The sequence below is a fragment of the Aptenodytes forsteri genome, unplaced genomic scaffold, assembly GCF_000699145.1.
Source record: "Aptenodytes forsteri isolate BGI_AS27 unplaced genomic scaffold, ASM69914v1 Scaffold320, whole genome shotgun sequence".
Lineage (NCBI taxonomy): Eukaryota > Metazoa > Chordata > Aves > Sphenisciformes > Spheniscidae > Aptenodytes > Aptenodytes forsteri.
Window position 1 is genome coordinate 577,707 of NW_008794890.1, and position 16,750 is coordinate 594,456.

General features: G+C 43.4%; 1 protein-coding gene across 1 annotated transcript in view; it reads right to left on the bottom strand.

The window, feature by feature from the left end:
* Positions 1–650, bottom strand: part of MINPP1 (multiple inositol-polyphosphate phosphatase 1) — a 20,875-nt gene extending 20,225 nt beyond the window's left edge. Inside the window, exon 1 of the mRNA XM_009275101.2 lies at positions 605–650. Within this exon, the coding sequence (XP_009273376.1) occupies positions 605–650 (46 nt within the window). The remainder of the gene's footprint in view (positions 1–604) is intronic.
* Between the last annotated feature and the right edge of the window lie 16,100 nt (positions 651–16,750).

The window sequence follows — 16,750 nt, forward strand, 5'->3', positions numbered from 1 at the left end:
CCGGACAGCTGGTAGCCAGCCGAGGGGGCCGCCGCCGCCCCGGACGAGGGCGGCTCCCCTCAGGCCGGGCTACCTCCCATAGGGGCTGCACCCGCGTGTTAAAACGCCGCCTTTTTGACCCATTTATGGCTCCTCGCGGTACTAAAGCCCCCGATTCTCGTCCCCACCTTGTGCCTGCCGTGGGTGGTCACTAGCCAGACGAGGGAGCAGTCCCGGGTGAGGCAAGGGGAGGTGGCAGCTCCCCTCAGGTCAGGGTGGCTCCCCTCAGCTGGGGCTATCTCACACCGGCTGATGCATTGGGTGAGCAAAACTAAGAAGGGGCTTTCGAGGGTGCTTTTGGCTCTTTTTGCCCAAAAGCTATTGAATTCCACTCAAAAGTCCAGGTAGCGTTGCTGAGGGACTGTGGTTTGCTGCTGCGGGGGATGGCACTGCAGGTCAAGGGCAGTGTGGGGCATCAGGGTTTTTTAACACGGCTTGTATGTTCCCAGCAGGAGCAGGTTCAGGTGGAAATATGCAGCTGTGGAAAAGTCAAATGAGTGGGAGCGCGAAGTTTGCAGCCAGGGATGCTTCCAGCCAGGAGTGGTGTCTGGAGAGCCACCAGTACTGGTTATAATTCTCACATCCCGCTGGCATCGCTGGTGGCACGGCATGACGGCATTGTAATGACCCATCCAGAAAAGCTTAGAAAGGCTTAGAAAAGCAAAGAATAAAAAGAGGCATGCTGTGGAAAAGCCTGAGCGCGCCGGTGACGTGTTGGGTTATAAAACAGCTTGGGCAAAAGCATAAGCAAAACATCGCCTGTGCTGATGATACGCATTTTCAAGAAAACACTAGCTACTAAATAGGTATCAGCTTGTAGCTAAGGAAACTGAGTTATTTGTAGGAGAAGCAAGGCTTGAGGTTAGCAAAAACATCTCAAGTCTCAGGAAAAGGGCTTAGCTTTTGGCCCACGGCACATCCTGGGGAGACCTATGTTTTATACACAGAAAGAGCAGGTACTTTACTCTCTGCCTACAGTCAGGCTGTTGTTCACACAGTTGAGAATTTTCACTGAAAATTCACTGGTATATTTAGTCAACTAGTGAAATGCTGTTGGAAAGTATGTATCATCCATCTCACCTGTCTCCCACCTCATCAATAACCAAAACAAAGCGTTAATGCAATGATATGCAAAGGCTCAAACAGTTAGGACAGGCAAAGCCTTTAAAGCTGAGAGAGAAAGGGGAAAGAAAAGTATAGGAATAAGTAAGTGTTTTAAAGCTTCTGGGTGAAGTTATGGGCTCTCTGCGTTAAACCAGAGTGGTGTGACTTAGCTGTCTCACAGTGATATTGTGCAGGGCTACTTACCATGTTTCCTGGTGGCTTTGGGAAAGGAAATGGTACAGTATGCAAAGTAAATTACCTTGTTGAAGGCTTTGGCTCAACCTTCTGTAGTGTGAAAGGTTACTTCTTATCAAGCACAATCGAGACTTTTAGGGTATATAGCAAAAATTGTTGACAGCAAGGATTTTGTTCTGTATGTTTCACAGAGCTGCAACTAATAAGGGGTTGGATTTGTGATCTCTTAATATGTAAGAGCAAGTATGTCAGCTGTCAACAAATTAATCTCACTTGAGAGGTGATGCACTCAGTTGTTCTGTTGGGGCTTCTGTTTCAGCTGCATCTTGGTCGCAGCGCAAAGTACTTCATTGTTTCTGTCACAGTCCGTGGCCTGTTCGTCTGAGCCTTGCACACAGCATGCTGCTTTTCCTGCACTGGGATCTCAAGGCAGTTGTAGGTAAGTACCAAATAAGTACAGTGCTCAGAGGCACACAGGTTTGGCACTCATAACCTAAGTTAAATTTGTGTCTCCTCTTTAGAGATCAGAAGTATTCGAAATGGTAACTTCAGGAAAGAGGAGCAAAGTCTGATTCTCTATCAGGACACAAAAGATCATTTTGAGTGAACACATACAAACCTAACAGTATGTTTCCAGTTCTGCACAGGATATGGCCAGTTCCTAGACTTTTATTTCCCATTTAAAATATCCCAAGGAGTGTTTTCATGCACAAGGTGATTTTACACCAGTATTCTTCATACCAGTTTTTTATTATTGCATGTATCACCAAGACCCTATTGCTGTCTTTAAGCCATGCTAAAGGATCTGAAAGAAGGGGGAACAAACCCATGGTGATTCAGAAGATGATCTCCCCAGTGGAGAGGTGGAACACCCACTGTGCCTTATTTTAATTGCTAGCACATTAAGCAGATAAACAAACTCTTAATGATTGCATATGCATTTCACTGGTCATGGAGCTGTGCTGGAAAGGGCTCAGGTTAAACACAGAAAACACAAGTTTGTGCAAGAAGGTGAGGCTAATAACTAGTTATTGTTTAAAAAAAAGGACACTGTCTACTATAAAACAGTGATAATCCAAAATCAGTGAGACAAACAAAAGTGTTTTGATCATTTGTCTAGTACAACTCTTTTAGATGTAAATGGTTCCTCAAAAATGATTCCTGGGAGCTTTCTAATTTTACAAGTCTGGACTAAATTTATAAATAAGCATTTCAAGACCAGTGCAGAGAAGTAATTTGGATTTCAGTTTGAAAAGAGATCCAAAGGGGAAAAATTGCAAATGTTCCATCATCATTTCATATGATCTTCTTCAGTTTATATTAGGCATACCTAACCACAAGTCATTTCTAGCATGTCATCTTTTATAACAAAATCAGCATGAAACTACCTACAGTGCAGTTTTCAGAAAATACTGTATTACGTTGTTTTGAAACCTATTGAGGGTATTTTATAAAATACCAAGAAAAATATAAATTCCATCTTCTACATAATTATTCACTGTAATGAATCTGTAATTGGTTTTAGTAGGAAAATGACTTTGCATATTACAGCAGTGTGATGAGCTTATGTGTATGAGGGAGAAAAACAGAACTCACAGGTTTTTGTTAGAGATTGTAAATCTTCAGATCTTAAAAATGTGAATTTAAAAGGTAATTAGATGAAAACTGATTTGTGGTAGCAGTTTCCATTCCAGAAAGGGAATTCTATGTCCTGAATTGTCAAGTGAAGACAGTTACCCCCTACTGTGATCCCTTACTTGCTCCTATCACAGCACATTAAATTGTCACATCCTATCATGCCACATTAAATTGTTCAGTTATGTATTTTGAATGGCTTTCACAGGATTTTTTCTATATATCTATTAGGACAGGAAAAAATCGTTCTATGAGGAGTCACCTTTAATTATTTCCCCTTCTTAGTATGTTCTTGAAAACATTAAGAGAAAGACCTGCTTTTACAACAGGTTTTGTATTTGATGAAGTCTGAGTCCATAGAGGCCTTTGTGGCCTCTGGTCACATAGGAAATTTTTGAGTGCTGCTCTGTGCTGAAAATGTTGCATTATTCGAATGGTTGCACATGAAGCTGGGCTCTTTTCAGAACGGCTGTGCAGGGCGTTTGTCACCTTCAGAAATAAAGACAGACCAGATGACTCGGACACCTAGCGCCTACACAGTGTAAGTTGAGGTATGTGAACATCGTTGCTCAGATAGCTCCATGATGTGTCAGAGACAAACAGGCCAAGTGAGTTGGAAATTGGTTAGGTACTAACCTCCTTCATGCCACTTAGTCAAGTGCAGCCTCTGGGTGCTGAAAATACTGCTTTTCCTCCTTCAAAGCTTTTCCTCGCACAGAGCATTATCTTCTCTCTGGAGAACAGCTCCAGTTCATACCCCGAAACTCTGACAAAACATTTACATAGCAGCCAAGTTGCCATTTTCACCCTCCACAAGTATTGCAATGTCCTTTTTTGGTCCTTGTTGTGTCTTTTTTATGTTTAAAATTAGAAGCAAAAAAAAAATTACAAACATGCCTGCTTCAAATGCAACTGTATCAAATTGTTCTCTCTTTTGTTCTCCTTTATCTTTTTCATTTCTTTCTGTCTTCAAGTATGGTGATGCTGGGGGTGGTTAATTCATAAGTCACATTTCCATTCACTAGCATTTTTTTGTTCTCTTACAGTACAGTCAAATCAGTTTCAAAGAACTGTCCTGAATAATTTCCTTATTTCTGATTCTTCTATGGATTTTCCTTAGAGGTGCATCAATTTTCAAACCAAGCTATATTCAAAATGCAACTGAGAAAGTTAATGTACTAACCTCTCCTGAAAACACCTTTTTTCTTATAAAGCCTTCCTGTTCCTCAGTGCTTTGATGGTCTATAATTACCATTAATGGCAATATATTTCTTTAGCAGTCAAAGGGCAGAGAAAACATATTTTACTATGTCCCCAGCTGAGTGTATGTTATTAGCTGTTCTTTTCAGGAGTGAAGAAACTGTTCCTGTTGCCAGTCTGAGCATTCAGATAGTTCAAATAGTACAGAATTCACTGCCTGCAGCTGTAAAAGTGAGGAACAGTTCTAGGTTTTGGCTCTCCGTATAGTGCTTTTAAAACCAATGATATTAATTACATGGTCCTGGGAGGAAAAAGTGTTGGCCTCTAATTTCGTGTTCTGCTTTCTTTCTCATAGAATCATTGAGGTTGGAAAAGACCTCTAAGATCATCGAGTCCAACCATGCAACCTGTCCTTTTGTTTTCTTTACTTTTATAGAACATATCTCCAAGCAAGGATCTTTTCCTGCTGTCTGCCAGCCATTCCTTATTATCTGATGGCCAGCCATGGCTTTAGGAGAAGAAATAAGAAGTTGTTGTCAGCCTTTGAGCTTCACAGTCCCAAAGTAACAGGAAAGTAAGAAACATGGGAGTGGTGCTATTCGGACACCCTGGCCTCACTGTTGGGTGTCATCTTCAGAATAAAGTCTGCATAGCTTCAGCAGAGGTAGCTCAGAGCAGAAAGCTATCCTCTATTCATTTAGTGTTTAGTTATTTCTTCTCCATAAGTAAGTGAATTTCAACTTTTGAAGACAAAAAGCAAACCCAACAAGATCCAAAGGCACTGCATGCTCCAGACCACCCAATTCTATCTTATTCAACTGAATGAACCCTGCGACATGCTGTCGCTGGCTTTCGGCGGCAGTGGAGGGGCTGCAGGCTGGGGCTAGGCTCAGCCTAGCCAAGGCGCAGACAGCAGCCCAGGTATGAAGATCTACATGAGATGTGTTACTGTTCTGGCTCTTGGCCTGGGCAGGAGGCATGGGGCAGGGTAGAGACGAGCTGATGGTGAGTTTGATCTGGCATAAAGTGTCAGAAAGATGAGGTGGTGTGGTGGAGACTCAGAGGAGGTGGAGGGTGCGGGCTTGGAGCAACTCAGTCTGCTTTTGGATCATGCCTTCACACTTGGAGATGATGCACCAGCACATTAGCTTTGGGAGTTTCTTGTGCACTCTGTAACATCAATGATAACTGAGCTGCTCTTATTTCTCCCATGAGGAGGGTGACCCTCTTCCCTGTGAACTTCACTGGCTCACATGCAGCTGCTTGTGTTTGTGCTCAGTAAGCAAAGCTGAGTTTCTGCCGCTGCTGGGCGAGATGGTGGCATCCAGAAACCCGGGCTGTTGATCCTCTGTCAGTTGGCATCACATCTCTGCTTTCCAGTGCTAAGCCATGTCAGCAGAGTGGGGCTCACTTTGGATGCATGTTTTTGTACCCTAGGTGCAAAATCGCTTTAATTTGGGGGCACTGCCAGATCCTTGCTGCTTCCTTTTGAAGCGTAGGCTCTTCAGAGGTACTTTCTGTTCTCCTGGGGAGTCCTTTGTCTTCTGTGCATGTGAGCAGGGAGCAGAAACGCATTCATCGCTCATATGGAAAGCGATGGTGTTTTCTTTAGCTGATGCCACATTTTGGTTAGCAATCTGAGAACTGGAAAACGAATGACGCATGCACTGATAATTATTGCTTTCCACAGAAAGGGTTGAGTTCACATCTCATCCATTCTATCCTAATGGAGAGAGAGGGACCATCTCCTAACACTTTTGGTTGCTATCTGACTTGCATGTCATCCCAGTCTGGGACTTGCAGCATTGCAACTTGTGAACAGTTGTCAGTGGGAGATCTATGACTGGGCTGCTTGGCCTGGAGATCACCTTTCCAGTCCCTCCCTCCCATTGCGAAGGGTGGCTGCTTTAGAGCTGCTCAATGTGATCTCCTTGAGGTTGGGGTCAAAGTCTTTTCCCAAGCTCCTTGGGCCTGCTTTTCCATCTGGCTAGTTTGTTTAAATGGCTTATAATTAGGGCAGAGCCACCCCCTGCTTGCTGACAGGAAACGCCATCCTTCACTTTGATTAACTCTGAGTATGACTACATCTCCATAACTGTGCTTAAATCTCTGTTCTTGTGGCCTTTCGCCACTTTGCTTTTTCAGTTAGCCACCCAGTGCTTGGGATATCGTTCCCATTTGGTCACGTATGGATAACACGGCGCTCTCAGAAACCCTGAGTGCTATAACATGCCTGGGATCACAGCCCAGGTCTCTCCCTTCTGGCATGATATTGTTTAAATGGCTTGATCAGTGCGGCTATGTTGTAATGAGGCTGTGCGTCATGTGGCTTGTTCTCCCAGAAGATACAGAAACCTTTGGGGATCGTAAGTGGTTTGACCTCTTTGCAAGCAGAGTTTCTGGTCTTGCAGTGTGGCTTCACCCTGTGTGGGCAACTCCATCAGCATGACAACCCCATAATTATGTGACTTGTCTTTCTGGAGCATGTCAAGCCCTTCCAGTTCTTGAGCAGCGTGATCCCATACAGAAAATACACTCAGGCTGTGGAACGGCTTGGAGTTTGAAAAACGCAGAGATAAATTCAGATACCCTCAAAATCAAGCCAAATTGGGTTTTCCAAGAGTAAAAATAAATAATAGCAGTTTCTTTTTCCACATAAGTAAGAGGGGGAGAGAAACTACCCAATGTGGCTCTGTGCTTTATATATGGTTGTATCTTCACCAAATAGAAGGCAGAAAAAAAGCTCAAAGATTGTAACATGCTCAAGGCAAGGGACTAGTTAGAACAGTGAATCATGAAAGAATTGGCAAGTGTAATAATTAATCCAGTGGCAACCTTTTTTTTATGGTTCTGTCAGACTGGATTTGGGCTTGGATGGCCAAAAGAAGGTCATCATAACGAAGTTTGCTAACAGCTCAAAGTTTGGCAGTGACCCAAGTACAGAGAACAACCAGTCAGAGATGGGCTGAAGTTTAACGGTGAAAAATTGTGCTCTTGTAGCAAACAACAGGGATTTCTACTGCAAACTCATCAGCTCAAAATAACAAAGGAAGAGAAAGGCTTGAAAAGACTGGCTGATCTCCAGGCAACTGTGAGCCATCCATGCGGCATGGCCACGTAACGGCAAATATGAGTTTAACTCAGGTCAGAAGAGACATTATTAGTAGAGGTAGGGAAAGATTAATGCTACCCACAGTGGGTATTGCTGTGATTGCATCTGGGAAGCTGCACGCACAGTGCTGGCCATCCAAGTGCAGAAGTTGCACAGAAGTGCTGCTGGGGTGGTGCGTGTCTTGTGAGAGGACACACAGATGGGTGCAAACTGGACACAAGTAAATGTGGGCTGGACATCAGGAGGTTTCTAATCTGGAAAGGGCAGCTTTGGGAACAGCCTTCCACCAGTAAGAGTAAATGACCTAGCTGACCTCAAGATAAATTTACCAAGCTCGGTGAGAGGAATGAGGTGGTTTGCCTGCCTCTGATGGCAGATACTGAGCTCGGTGACACAGGGTGCTTCGGTCCTGTGCCCTGTTCTCTTACTTTGCTTCCAACCAGAGGTTCAAGCCTGCAGCATGCTTTTACAACCAAGCTTCTTGCCCAAGACAACAGGAATGTTATAGTGACAATGCCGATAACGTGACCTTCCCTGACCAGTGCCATCCATCCCCACGTGAAAAGAGGGATGGAAAAGCTCTGGAAGGGCTTCAGAAAAACTCAGCATCAGGAGCTGGCATGAAACAAATCCAGCTGTACCATACTACATTCAAAGCCACATCTTGTTAAATCATTCAGGATAAAGAACTGGAAACGGGGGCAGTTTGCCAGTTTATTCAGCAGATGTACAGTCATGGCTGGTCAGCAGCTTTCTAAAATTACAACAGTCATCTAAGACAGATTTTCTTCATGACCAAGCCACCTTTTTAATAGATTCAGTAAATAAAATGTTGTCCAGTAACATTTCTCCCAATCCTAAGGCAGTAAATTATCCTTATGATACTGCTTTTAAATTCCTTCTACATTTTCTGTTTTCTTTTCTTTAAAAAAGTGTTGATCACCCACATTATCATTAGAAAAACCTAGACCACATTAACTTTTATCTGCCAATGGATGTAAGAGGCTGTTTTACAAATATTTCTTAGGGCCTCCAAGAAGTTTGGAGGCAATTTAAGTTCCATTCAAAATTTCCTTCTTATCTGGACTAGTTAACTTTGTCACTTTTTTTTTTCCACGGGAGGTAACAACTCACTGCTGGCTCACTTTTCTTCTCTGTGTGCTCTTCACTGCCCTATTTTGTGAAGCTTAGCTTTCTTCTCATCTAGATTTGAGAGATGGCGAGGCATTAGGAAGCCAGAGAGATTACTGTACTTGCCAATACCCTCACACAAGAGGAGAAGCAAATATCAAGCATTAACTCCTAGATCCCTTCAGCGCTAAAATGAAGACAGATGCTTGTTCTGTCCTCCCCAAAGTCTGCAGCCGTGTCAAAAGTACGTCACGGTTATGGTAGCAAGGGCAGTCCATACCAGTTGTCGATAAATCTCACACTCAAACTGACTGCAAATCTGTTTTCCGTGTTCACAGTTTGTTTAGTTTTAGCTCTTCCATATTTAGCTGTTTTCACGTTTTCCAGGTAGCGTGGGTTGCAAGCAAACTATATAATCCATGGAAACGTTTTGCTCCACCCAAAACCAGGCTGAGACCGATGGCAAACAGAGCTTTGCAGAGGAAAGATGTTGATTTGCTTTGCAGTTTTGACCAGAGCTCAGCTGATCCTGCCTGCATTTCAGAGCACAGATTTCAATAACGAGAATGAACCGGCACATTGGTCATTGGGGTCTTTCTTTTAGCACCGTTAGCAGTTGCAACACAAAAGGAAAATGAACAGACAGAGGCACTCAGCCGGAGTTAGCTGAGTCTTAGTCTTTTGTCTAGAAAATCCTTAACTTCCCCATTGAAGTCTGTGGTAACAAATTAAAACTTTTGTCTGCTTGCCCCTCAAAATCAGTTCGTGTCAGTAATGCTTTTAGCTCGGATAAAGGAAAAGGGAGTTGTAGGTTGGATTTACCATTCATTAGGGTCAATTCATTTACTCTTCTTTATACAGGGTTGAAAAGTGCTGCACATTACAATAACGGTGCCCGGGGCGTAGGCCTAGAGAGAGGGAGGGTAGAGGAATGGTGCTAACATGTCCTGCTTTAGGAATGCCTTTTGAGTCTTGTGCTGAAAGCAAAGAGCTATGAAAATAATCTTATTTTCTTTATATGTGTATGAAGAATCCACTGAAACTCAAAAGAAAAAAAAGAATTAATCTAGAAAATGCTTGAGACGTTTTATCTCTCTTCAGGTTCCAGGTTGTTTGTAGAGTCTGTTTGGTTACAGAGAAGTCGGAGCCAAACCTTTCTTGGCAGCGACAGGAGCTGCAACGAGGGGCCCCAGCCCCAGACTGCAGCCCAGGGGTTCAGGTTGGATGTGGGGTAGCACACCTTCCCCTGGAGCGGGGAGCAGCCCTGGGACAGGTCCCTGGGGAAGCGGGGGGTCTCCATCCTTGGGGGGCTCAGGGAAACTCCTGAAACAGCCTGTGAAAGAGGGACCAATGCAACCCCATATGTAAGAGAAGGGAAAGCTTCTTTTGAAGCGAAACAGGAGAGGGTATTACTCAAATTCCTCAGACCACATGCCAGGCAAAAATAGTGGTCCAGGCAAGTTTTTCTTTGTTGTTATTGATGTGGTTGAGGAAACAAATATTTGTGCATGCTCTTGTACAGAAACAAGCTGTACGTGGGGGAGTGCAGCTTGATAACATGGTCAAACTCAAGCATTTTTTTTCTTGTTTTCTTTGGAGGATTATGAGGTCTGTTGTGGTTTTGTTGAAGGCAGTGAGCTGGTCCGTTCAAGAGGCTTGAAGTCAGGCTTCAGAGTTTCATGAACAGTAGGGTCTCATTTTTAAGTCACTCCTTTTATGACTGGGGAAATAGTGCTGTGCAGAACGGGAGTTCTTATTTTTTTGGCTTTCTTGACATTTGCCCTGATTGAATGTCTGTGTTTCCTTCACTCATGTCAGGATAAAATCTTTTCTTTTTGGCAGATTTCCCTTGTTGGACTTCACTTTTGCATTTGATATGTCAATGGTGCATGGCTGCATATTGATTTTGCAAAGCCTTTTACTTAAAATGCCTGGATAATAATTTACTTTGCTTCAACACTTGTCATTGCATCCCCTTTTGCTCAGGCACTGATTGCACTTCTTTAGATGTGGATGTGAAATGAGCCTTATTGAAATCTGGCTAGATCTGATCTGTAGCATTAGTTGTACAAGGTGTTAGTACCGAAAACCATCATTTGGGAAGTTTCAGTACCTTTACTCCATAATATGATGTTACACATGTTCACTACATAAACACATATGCCTTTGAGGGGCGGAAAATGTTCTTCAATAGACCCATAACCCGTGACTGTCAAATAAATTTACTTGTGAACTGACTTAGTATAAAAGGGAGTCTTATAACCATTTATCATGTTAAAAGGAATTCCTTAATCTTTATGAAAAACAGCCATCTACAATTATCATTCAGTAATTTAAAATGCCAGTTGCTTTCCTTTCTGACACAGAAAATATATGTCTATGCGTGCAGTAAAGATATGTAATAATCACATGCTGCATTAACAGGATAAGAAAATTAATCCCATCCAATGTAAAAGTATAAATATCATTAGCTGAATGAAGATGAACGTGACATTCCTGGTGAGTGAGTCTATTTTTGGGAAATCATGGGGTTGGAATAAGATTAAAATAAAAAAAGGTGACACTTAGATCTTGTTGCTAACTGTAAAATACTCCCTCTTCCACGAAAAGGTTGCAGCTTGCTCCTTTTATAAAACCTCTGGTTTAGCTTCCCTATAATTTTGGCCTGAGAAATTCCAGCTAAACTTTGAGGTTGAAGCAGACCGTCTTACTACAAACAGACGTCGCCTATTTTTGCAGAGCAAATTTACAAGACAGTCTTGTTTGAAATGGTGGCTTGTGCCATCCTTACATCACCCCTGAACTCCAAAACTACATTTAAACTTTTCATAAGGTAAAATTCAGTCGGTTGTACTTAGCCAAAGCTGCTGTTTATCTCGTGGAAAATTTTAAAAGTCAATCTGCTCCCTTTCTTGTCAGTGTATTTTTACTCTGATTTAAGTAGACACAGAACAAAATACTTGTGGTCTGTGTGTTTAAAGATCCCGCCCGGGCTTTTCTGGTCATACCAAAGCTGCTGATGGCAGCCTGAATATCCTTTTGTAGCTTCTGTAGCCATTATAAGTCTTCCTGCTAATGAATAAGTATTTTCTTATGAGTTGTTTATTTAATAAGGAGAAATGATGGTTGCATTTGAAACTATCATGCTATTACACTTTTAAGCCCCTACGTATTTTGCACAACAAAAGCATGCTTTGCAAAAGCTTTGATTATGCCAGCCAGGGTTGGAGATCTCCTCTTGGATAATTTGGCAATGTTGATAGGTTTTCTTTTCCCAGATGAAAGCACTCTGCGTTTGACTTCTGAGCGTATATTGGCATTTGGCTCCTGAAGCAGCCGTGAGCAAGGCAGGCAGAGTCAAGGAGCCCATTAAAGTACATGTGGTCTGAACAAGGGCTAATTCATTACTGAGAATAACTTTGAACTGACATAGAAAGTCAGCGCTTCTTCTTGGCGTAGGAAAGCCAGCTAATTCTTCCAGGACCTTAGAGCATGTTATTTTTAGCTGAAAATAATCACAGGCTGTTAAACACAAAGAGAACCTGTGAGAAGCCCTGCGGCACCACGCACGGCACCGGGAAAGTCTCGCTGCAGCAGTTTTGTGCTCCGTATGCGCTGGCGGAGATGTGTGGGACTTCACATGTGACCCCATATGGCCATTCCTATATGAACTAGACACGCTTGCGTCAACCAGGGAAGATGAATAGTCCTTTCTAATTACCCCTTTTCAAACGATTTAGAAACAAACAAACAAAAGGAGGTATTTCTTGAGACAGAAAGAAGATATTAGGAGTCAGCAAAATTGCTTCAGTTTGTTCTCCACTCTCCATGGAGATGGCCATCGTGCCCGTGTACAGCTCTGGTCTCTGAAGGGAGGAGGAGGGGATCCGTTCTAAGCCATTTTCTAAAGGTTATACAGGAGTTTTGCAGGGGAGCCCAGAAACAGCTGAGGGCAGCTAGACCCATGATGACAGAGCTGGTACTGAAGTCCTTGTATTCAAACTGAAGGCAAAGCAGACCAGCTCTGAAAAACGTGTGGTCATTGCCAGAAGAAAGATTACAGTTATGGGCCACTTCTTCCAATGAGATGAGCTAAGACTGAACTGAGTGAGTTGGCTGAGAGGGAGTATCGTGACTAGGAGATCTCACAGGAGTGCCCGGCCAGATGTGAACCCAATGATCTTCCCAAATCAACAATTTCAGGACAAATTACAGTTAAATAAAGATATTTATCTCGAGGTGTATTTGATCTCTGCAATGGTAAAGAGCGGCTCTGGGGCACAGAGGAGGGCAACCAGCATGTTAGGAGTTGCATCCTTGGAGCACGGCTGTGGTCTGAGCATCAGGCGGAGAAGGATACAGAGACCATCTCAGACAACATCCGAGAAAGGCTTCAAGTGGCAGCAAAAGGAAAGAAAAGGCATGTCAAGCTCCCAGCAAGGCTTCCTATCCAGGGCAAGGAAGAGATGCAGTTTTATTCGTACCTAGTTTGGAAGGAAATTTTTGCAACGGTGAACTTGGCTCTCTGAATTACAGCACTTTGCTGCTTTCAGCCACACTTCTTGCAGAACAGCCCCCAGGGCACGGAGATTAACACAGCTGTTGACATCTCAGGATCGGTGGGTTTTAAAGTAAGCCAGAGAAGTGCCTTTATAAGGGAACAAACCCAGTGCACTGTATATAAGGGGAAAGACACAATGTTTTCTAACAGAAAGGGATGTGTCCTTGTCTTCGTTTGCTGATGCCAAGCAGGTCAGGGCCTGGAGCACCCAACCCACAATGAGACGGGAGGTGACTCTTGCTGCAAGCGGGAGGTGGAGTAGGGACCCCAAGAGGTCCAGCACTGTGGTGGTGCTGTGATCCTATGAAAGAGATGGCTTCATGCATGATTCTGGTCCAAATCTTGAATAATCCAGAATGAACTGTTTGATCCTTGGATATTTTGCAGGGATATAGGTAATACTGCCTTGACTGCAGCACATGGCCCAAAGCAATGTATCTTTGTGGGGGATAAAGACTAATGATGCTTTTGCAAACGCCATATCAAGAATACTCTGCAGTAACAGCTGCTCAAGCAGAACTTGCTGCAAATTTAAGTCTGTGACACTGTGGATTTGGAGTGGAGAAGGTTAGCAGGGACAGCAGTGTCCCTGGTCTCAGTTACAGCCCCAGGGCTATTCCCTCCCTTGCCCTTGCGGCTGGTTGCTGTTGCCCTATGAGATGCCACTATTTCTACAGCTCGGTAAAAGAAGATGTGCAGGTGTTAATCTAGGCTGTCCCTGGGATTGGGCACATCCCTGTAACAGCAGGGCCAAGCCCCCCTATTTCCTCCAGCTGGGGTTTTGTCACATTAGCCAGAAGAGCTGTGCATTTTCAGCTGGGGCTTTAGCCTCTGATCTCAGTGCAAGGATGCTTGCACTTCATCAAGCTCCACCAACAGGAGCAGGAAGCCAAGAAAGCGCAATGGGCAGCCTGTGTTCTTCCCGCTGTGAGATCAAGGCAAAGATATGCAGTTCGGGGTCAGCCTTACAGGAGGCAAACCCACCTTTTCTCTCCTTGACTCAGGGAGAAGGAGAAGGATTCACCAAATCAGAGGCAGAATTTGGCCCGCTGGTGTTTTTGCATATAGTAGGTAACAGATCTTACATGGAGAAAAGTGTTCTTTAATCAGCATCTTTTACTTTATTGCAATTAACTCTGTTATGCTAATACAGTCTTACTGATTAAAGACCCTAAGCTTTCCTCTAATAGTCCTGAATTACTGCTAGGATAATGAGATTTCCATTTCTAAACGTCCTGTGCATGCCATCCAAATCACATCTGTATTCATGTACATACCGAATATGAATTATTCTCGCAACATTTACATCAAACATCCTTCCTGCATCAAAAATACCATGCCACACTCAGTTAAAAACAGCTTTCTCGTGTTTTAGCACTCAGCTTAATACAATTATTATTAGCCCTGTGTTATTACTGCTGTATATTTAAGCAGGTGTCAAAGGACGATCACAACACTTGGTGTACAAGGCTGAGCTCTGAGGGATGTGGGACAGTGAGTGATGATGGATGAGCTATTTGCTGGTGCTTATTCAATTGTGCCTAATATATCCTTTTTGCACCAAGGGTGCACGTACAGTAGTGATATCACGCCCAATGATGGTGAAGAACTGAAATCAAATTACTGCTGCGGAGATAATTGCTCCTAGCCCATGATGGAGGCACGCTTGGAGTGTGTCACAACACCAATGTCATCATAAAAGTGAGCGCAGCAAAGAAAATGATCACCAGGAGGTCTGACAGCAAAGCCACAGCACTGGTGGCGTTTGGTACAGCCATGTGACAGTCCCCGGCTCCAAATCTGTCCCCCAGCCAGCGGTGTGGCATTGATGTGCACAGTCCATCTGATGAGAGGCGTTTAAGCCACTCACAGCTTGTTTTAGGACGGGGCTGATGTGTTGACCTGAGCTTTAGATGACCTCTCACAATGGCATCTTCATGATCTGCATTTTTATCCAAAAACTCAGCGCAGCCTCTCTCTTTGCTGGGTGCCAGGTTACCTGGGTGTTGCAGCACCTTTCAGGAGCAAGCCCATGCCTTGGCCGACTCGAGGGGCTTCAGATTTAATTTTGTTCCAGCTGCCTCATTCCAAATCAAGAGCAAAATTTTTTTGCTGTGATTTATGATGTATTAAATGTTAAAAAGATGGTGGCTGTTATTAATGAAATTGAAGTCTTTCCTAGCCATAAGTTACCATAAAATTGGATCTGAACTAATGTAATTTCAAGGAAACATAATACGCTGCAATCTTAGATACCAGCAAGAGGCCAAACCTGTTACATACGCTCTTTTACGGTCTTCACAATATTAGTCCAATTTGCAGAACAAGCACATTCAACCCTCAGCCCTTGTGCCATGACCCATGAATAATACTGCTAATAGGACTGACACGTCTGACCAGTGCTCCTGGACAAAACTCCTGCTGAATTTGATGGGAGCTGCTCCACTTGCCGCATTCTTCCCGCAAAACCTCTGCCATCGTCTCCTCTGAAAGGCACTTGCAGCCCAAGTGAGGGAGGTCCGAGCCACAATAACATCTGAACTACTTGTAGGACAAATGTGCTTTGTGGTTGCCTTTTCTTTCTTTAGCAGAGGCGTAAACAACAACTTTTTTTTACACTGATAAATTTTGTAGCCACCCCAAAGGGCTTAGGCTCTCTCCCATGCTTGGCAGTAGCAAGGCGGTCATATGATTCTGACTTTTATATGGTTTATACAATTTTCCGGTCCTCTTCAAGTAACGTATGCCAGCTCCACTTGGATTTCAGTTGTAAATCTTCAAGTTACCAAAATTTGCCATCAAAATGAGAACCTTAGCATCAGCTTCTCTCCTCGCTTCCACGCTTCTCCCTTGCCTAAAGGCAGCATCATATTATTGTATCTTGAGGCTGTTACAGTAAAAACTATTAGCACTGAGGCTGGAATAACATTTTATGTTCATCCTCACATGGAGAACCCGGTGCCCTATAGATTTCTCTGTCTTTATATATTTATTAAGTTGGTAAGAGGACCTCCATCTGTTTTATGAGAGGATCTGGTGTTTCCCTGAAAGGTATAGAGGGAACCGGGTAGAGATTTATTCTGTTTAAATCGTGTCATTAATTTCCCTGGCCTGCGGCATGACAGCAGCGGTGCTGGGAAGAGAGCTCTGGAGATCTCCAGTCCAGAGCAAGACTATTGTCCACACTCGATCAGGACAATCATAATATCTTTATTACTATTATTAGAGTAAAGGGTGGCTTGATTTATAGACCTTATTCTAATTTGAGGAATAGAGCTCGTATAGTGACACAGGACACAAATCACTAAGCAGCTTTAGGCGGTGAGTTGAACATTAAAATAGATGATAGTATTTATTGCATAGTACAGGCTCATGCTGACATTAGTCCTGTTATCAGAGCTGTATTCACTAGGAACAGGAATTAATTTTAAAAATACAGATCTGTTGTGGTTTAACCCGGCAGGCAGCTAAACACCACACAGCCATTCGCTCAATCCCGCCCCCCTCAGTGGGATGGGGAAGAGATTGGGAAAAAAAGAGTAAAATGCGTGGGTTGAGATAAAGACAGTTTAATAGGACAGAAAAGGAAGGGAAAATAATAATAATAATAATGATAAAAAAATATACAAAATAAGTGATGCACAATGCAATTGCTCACCACCCATCGACTGATGCCTAGCCAGTTCCCGAGCAGCGGTCACCGCCCCCTGGCCAACTCCCCCCAGTTTATATACTGAGCATGGTATCATATGGTACGGAATATCCCTTTGGCC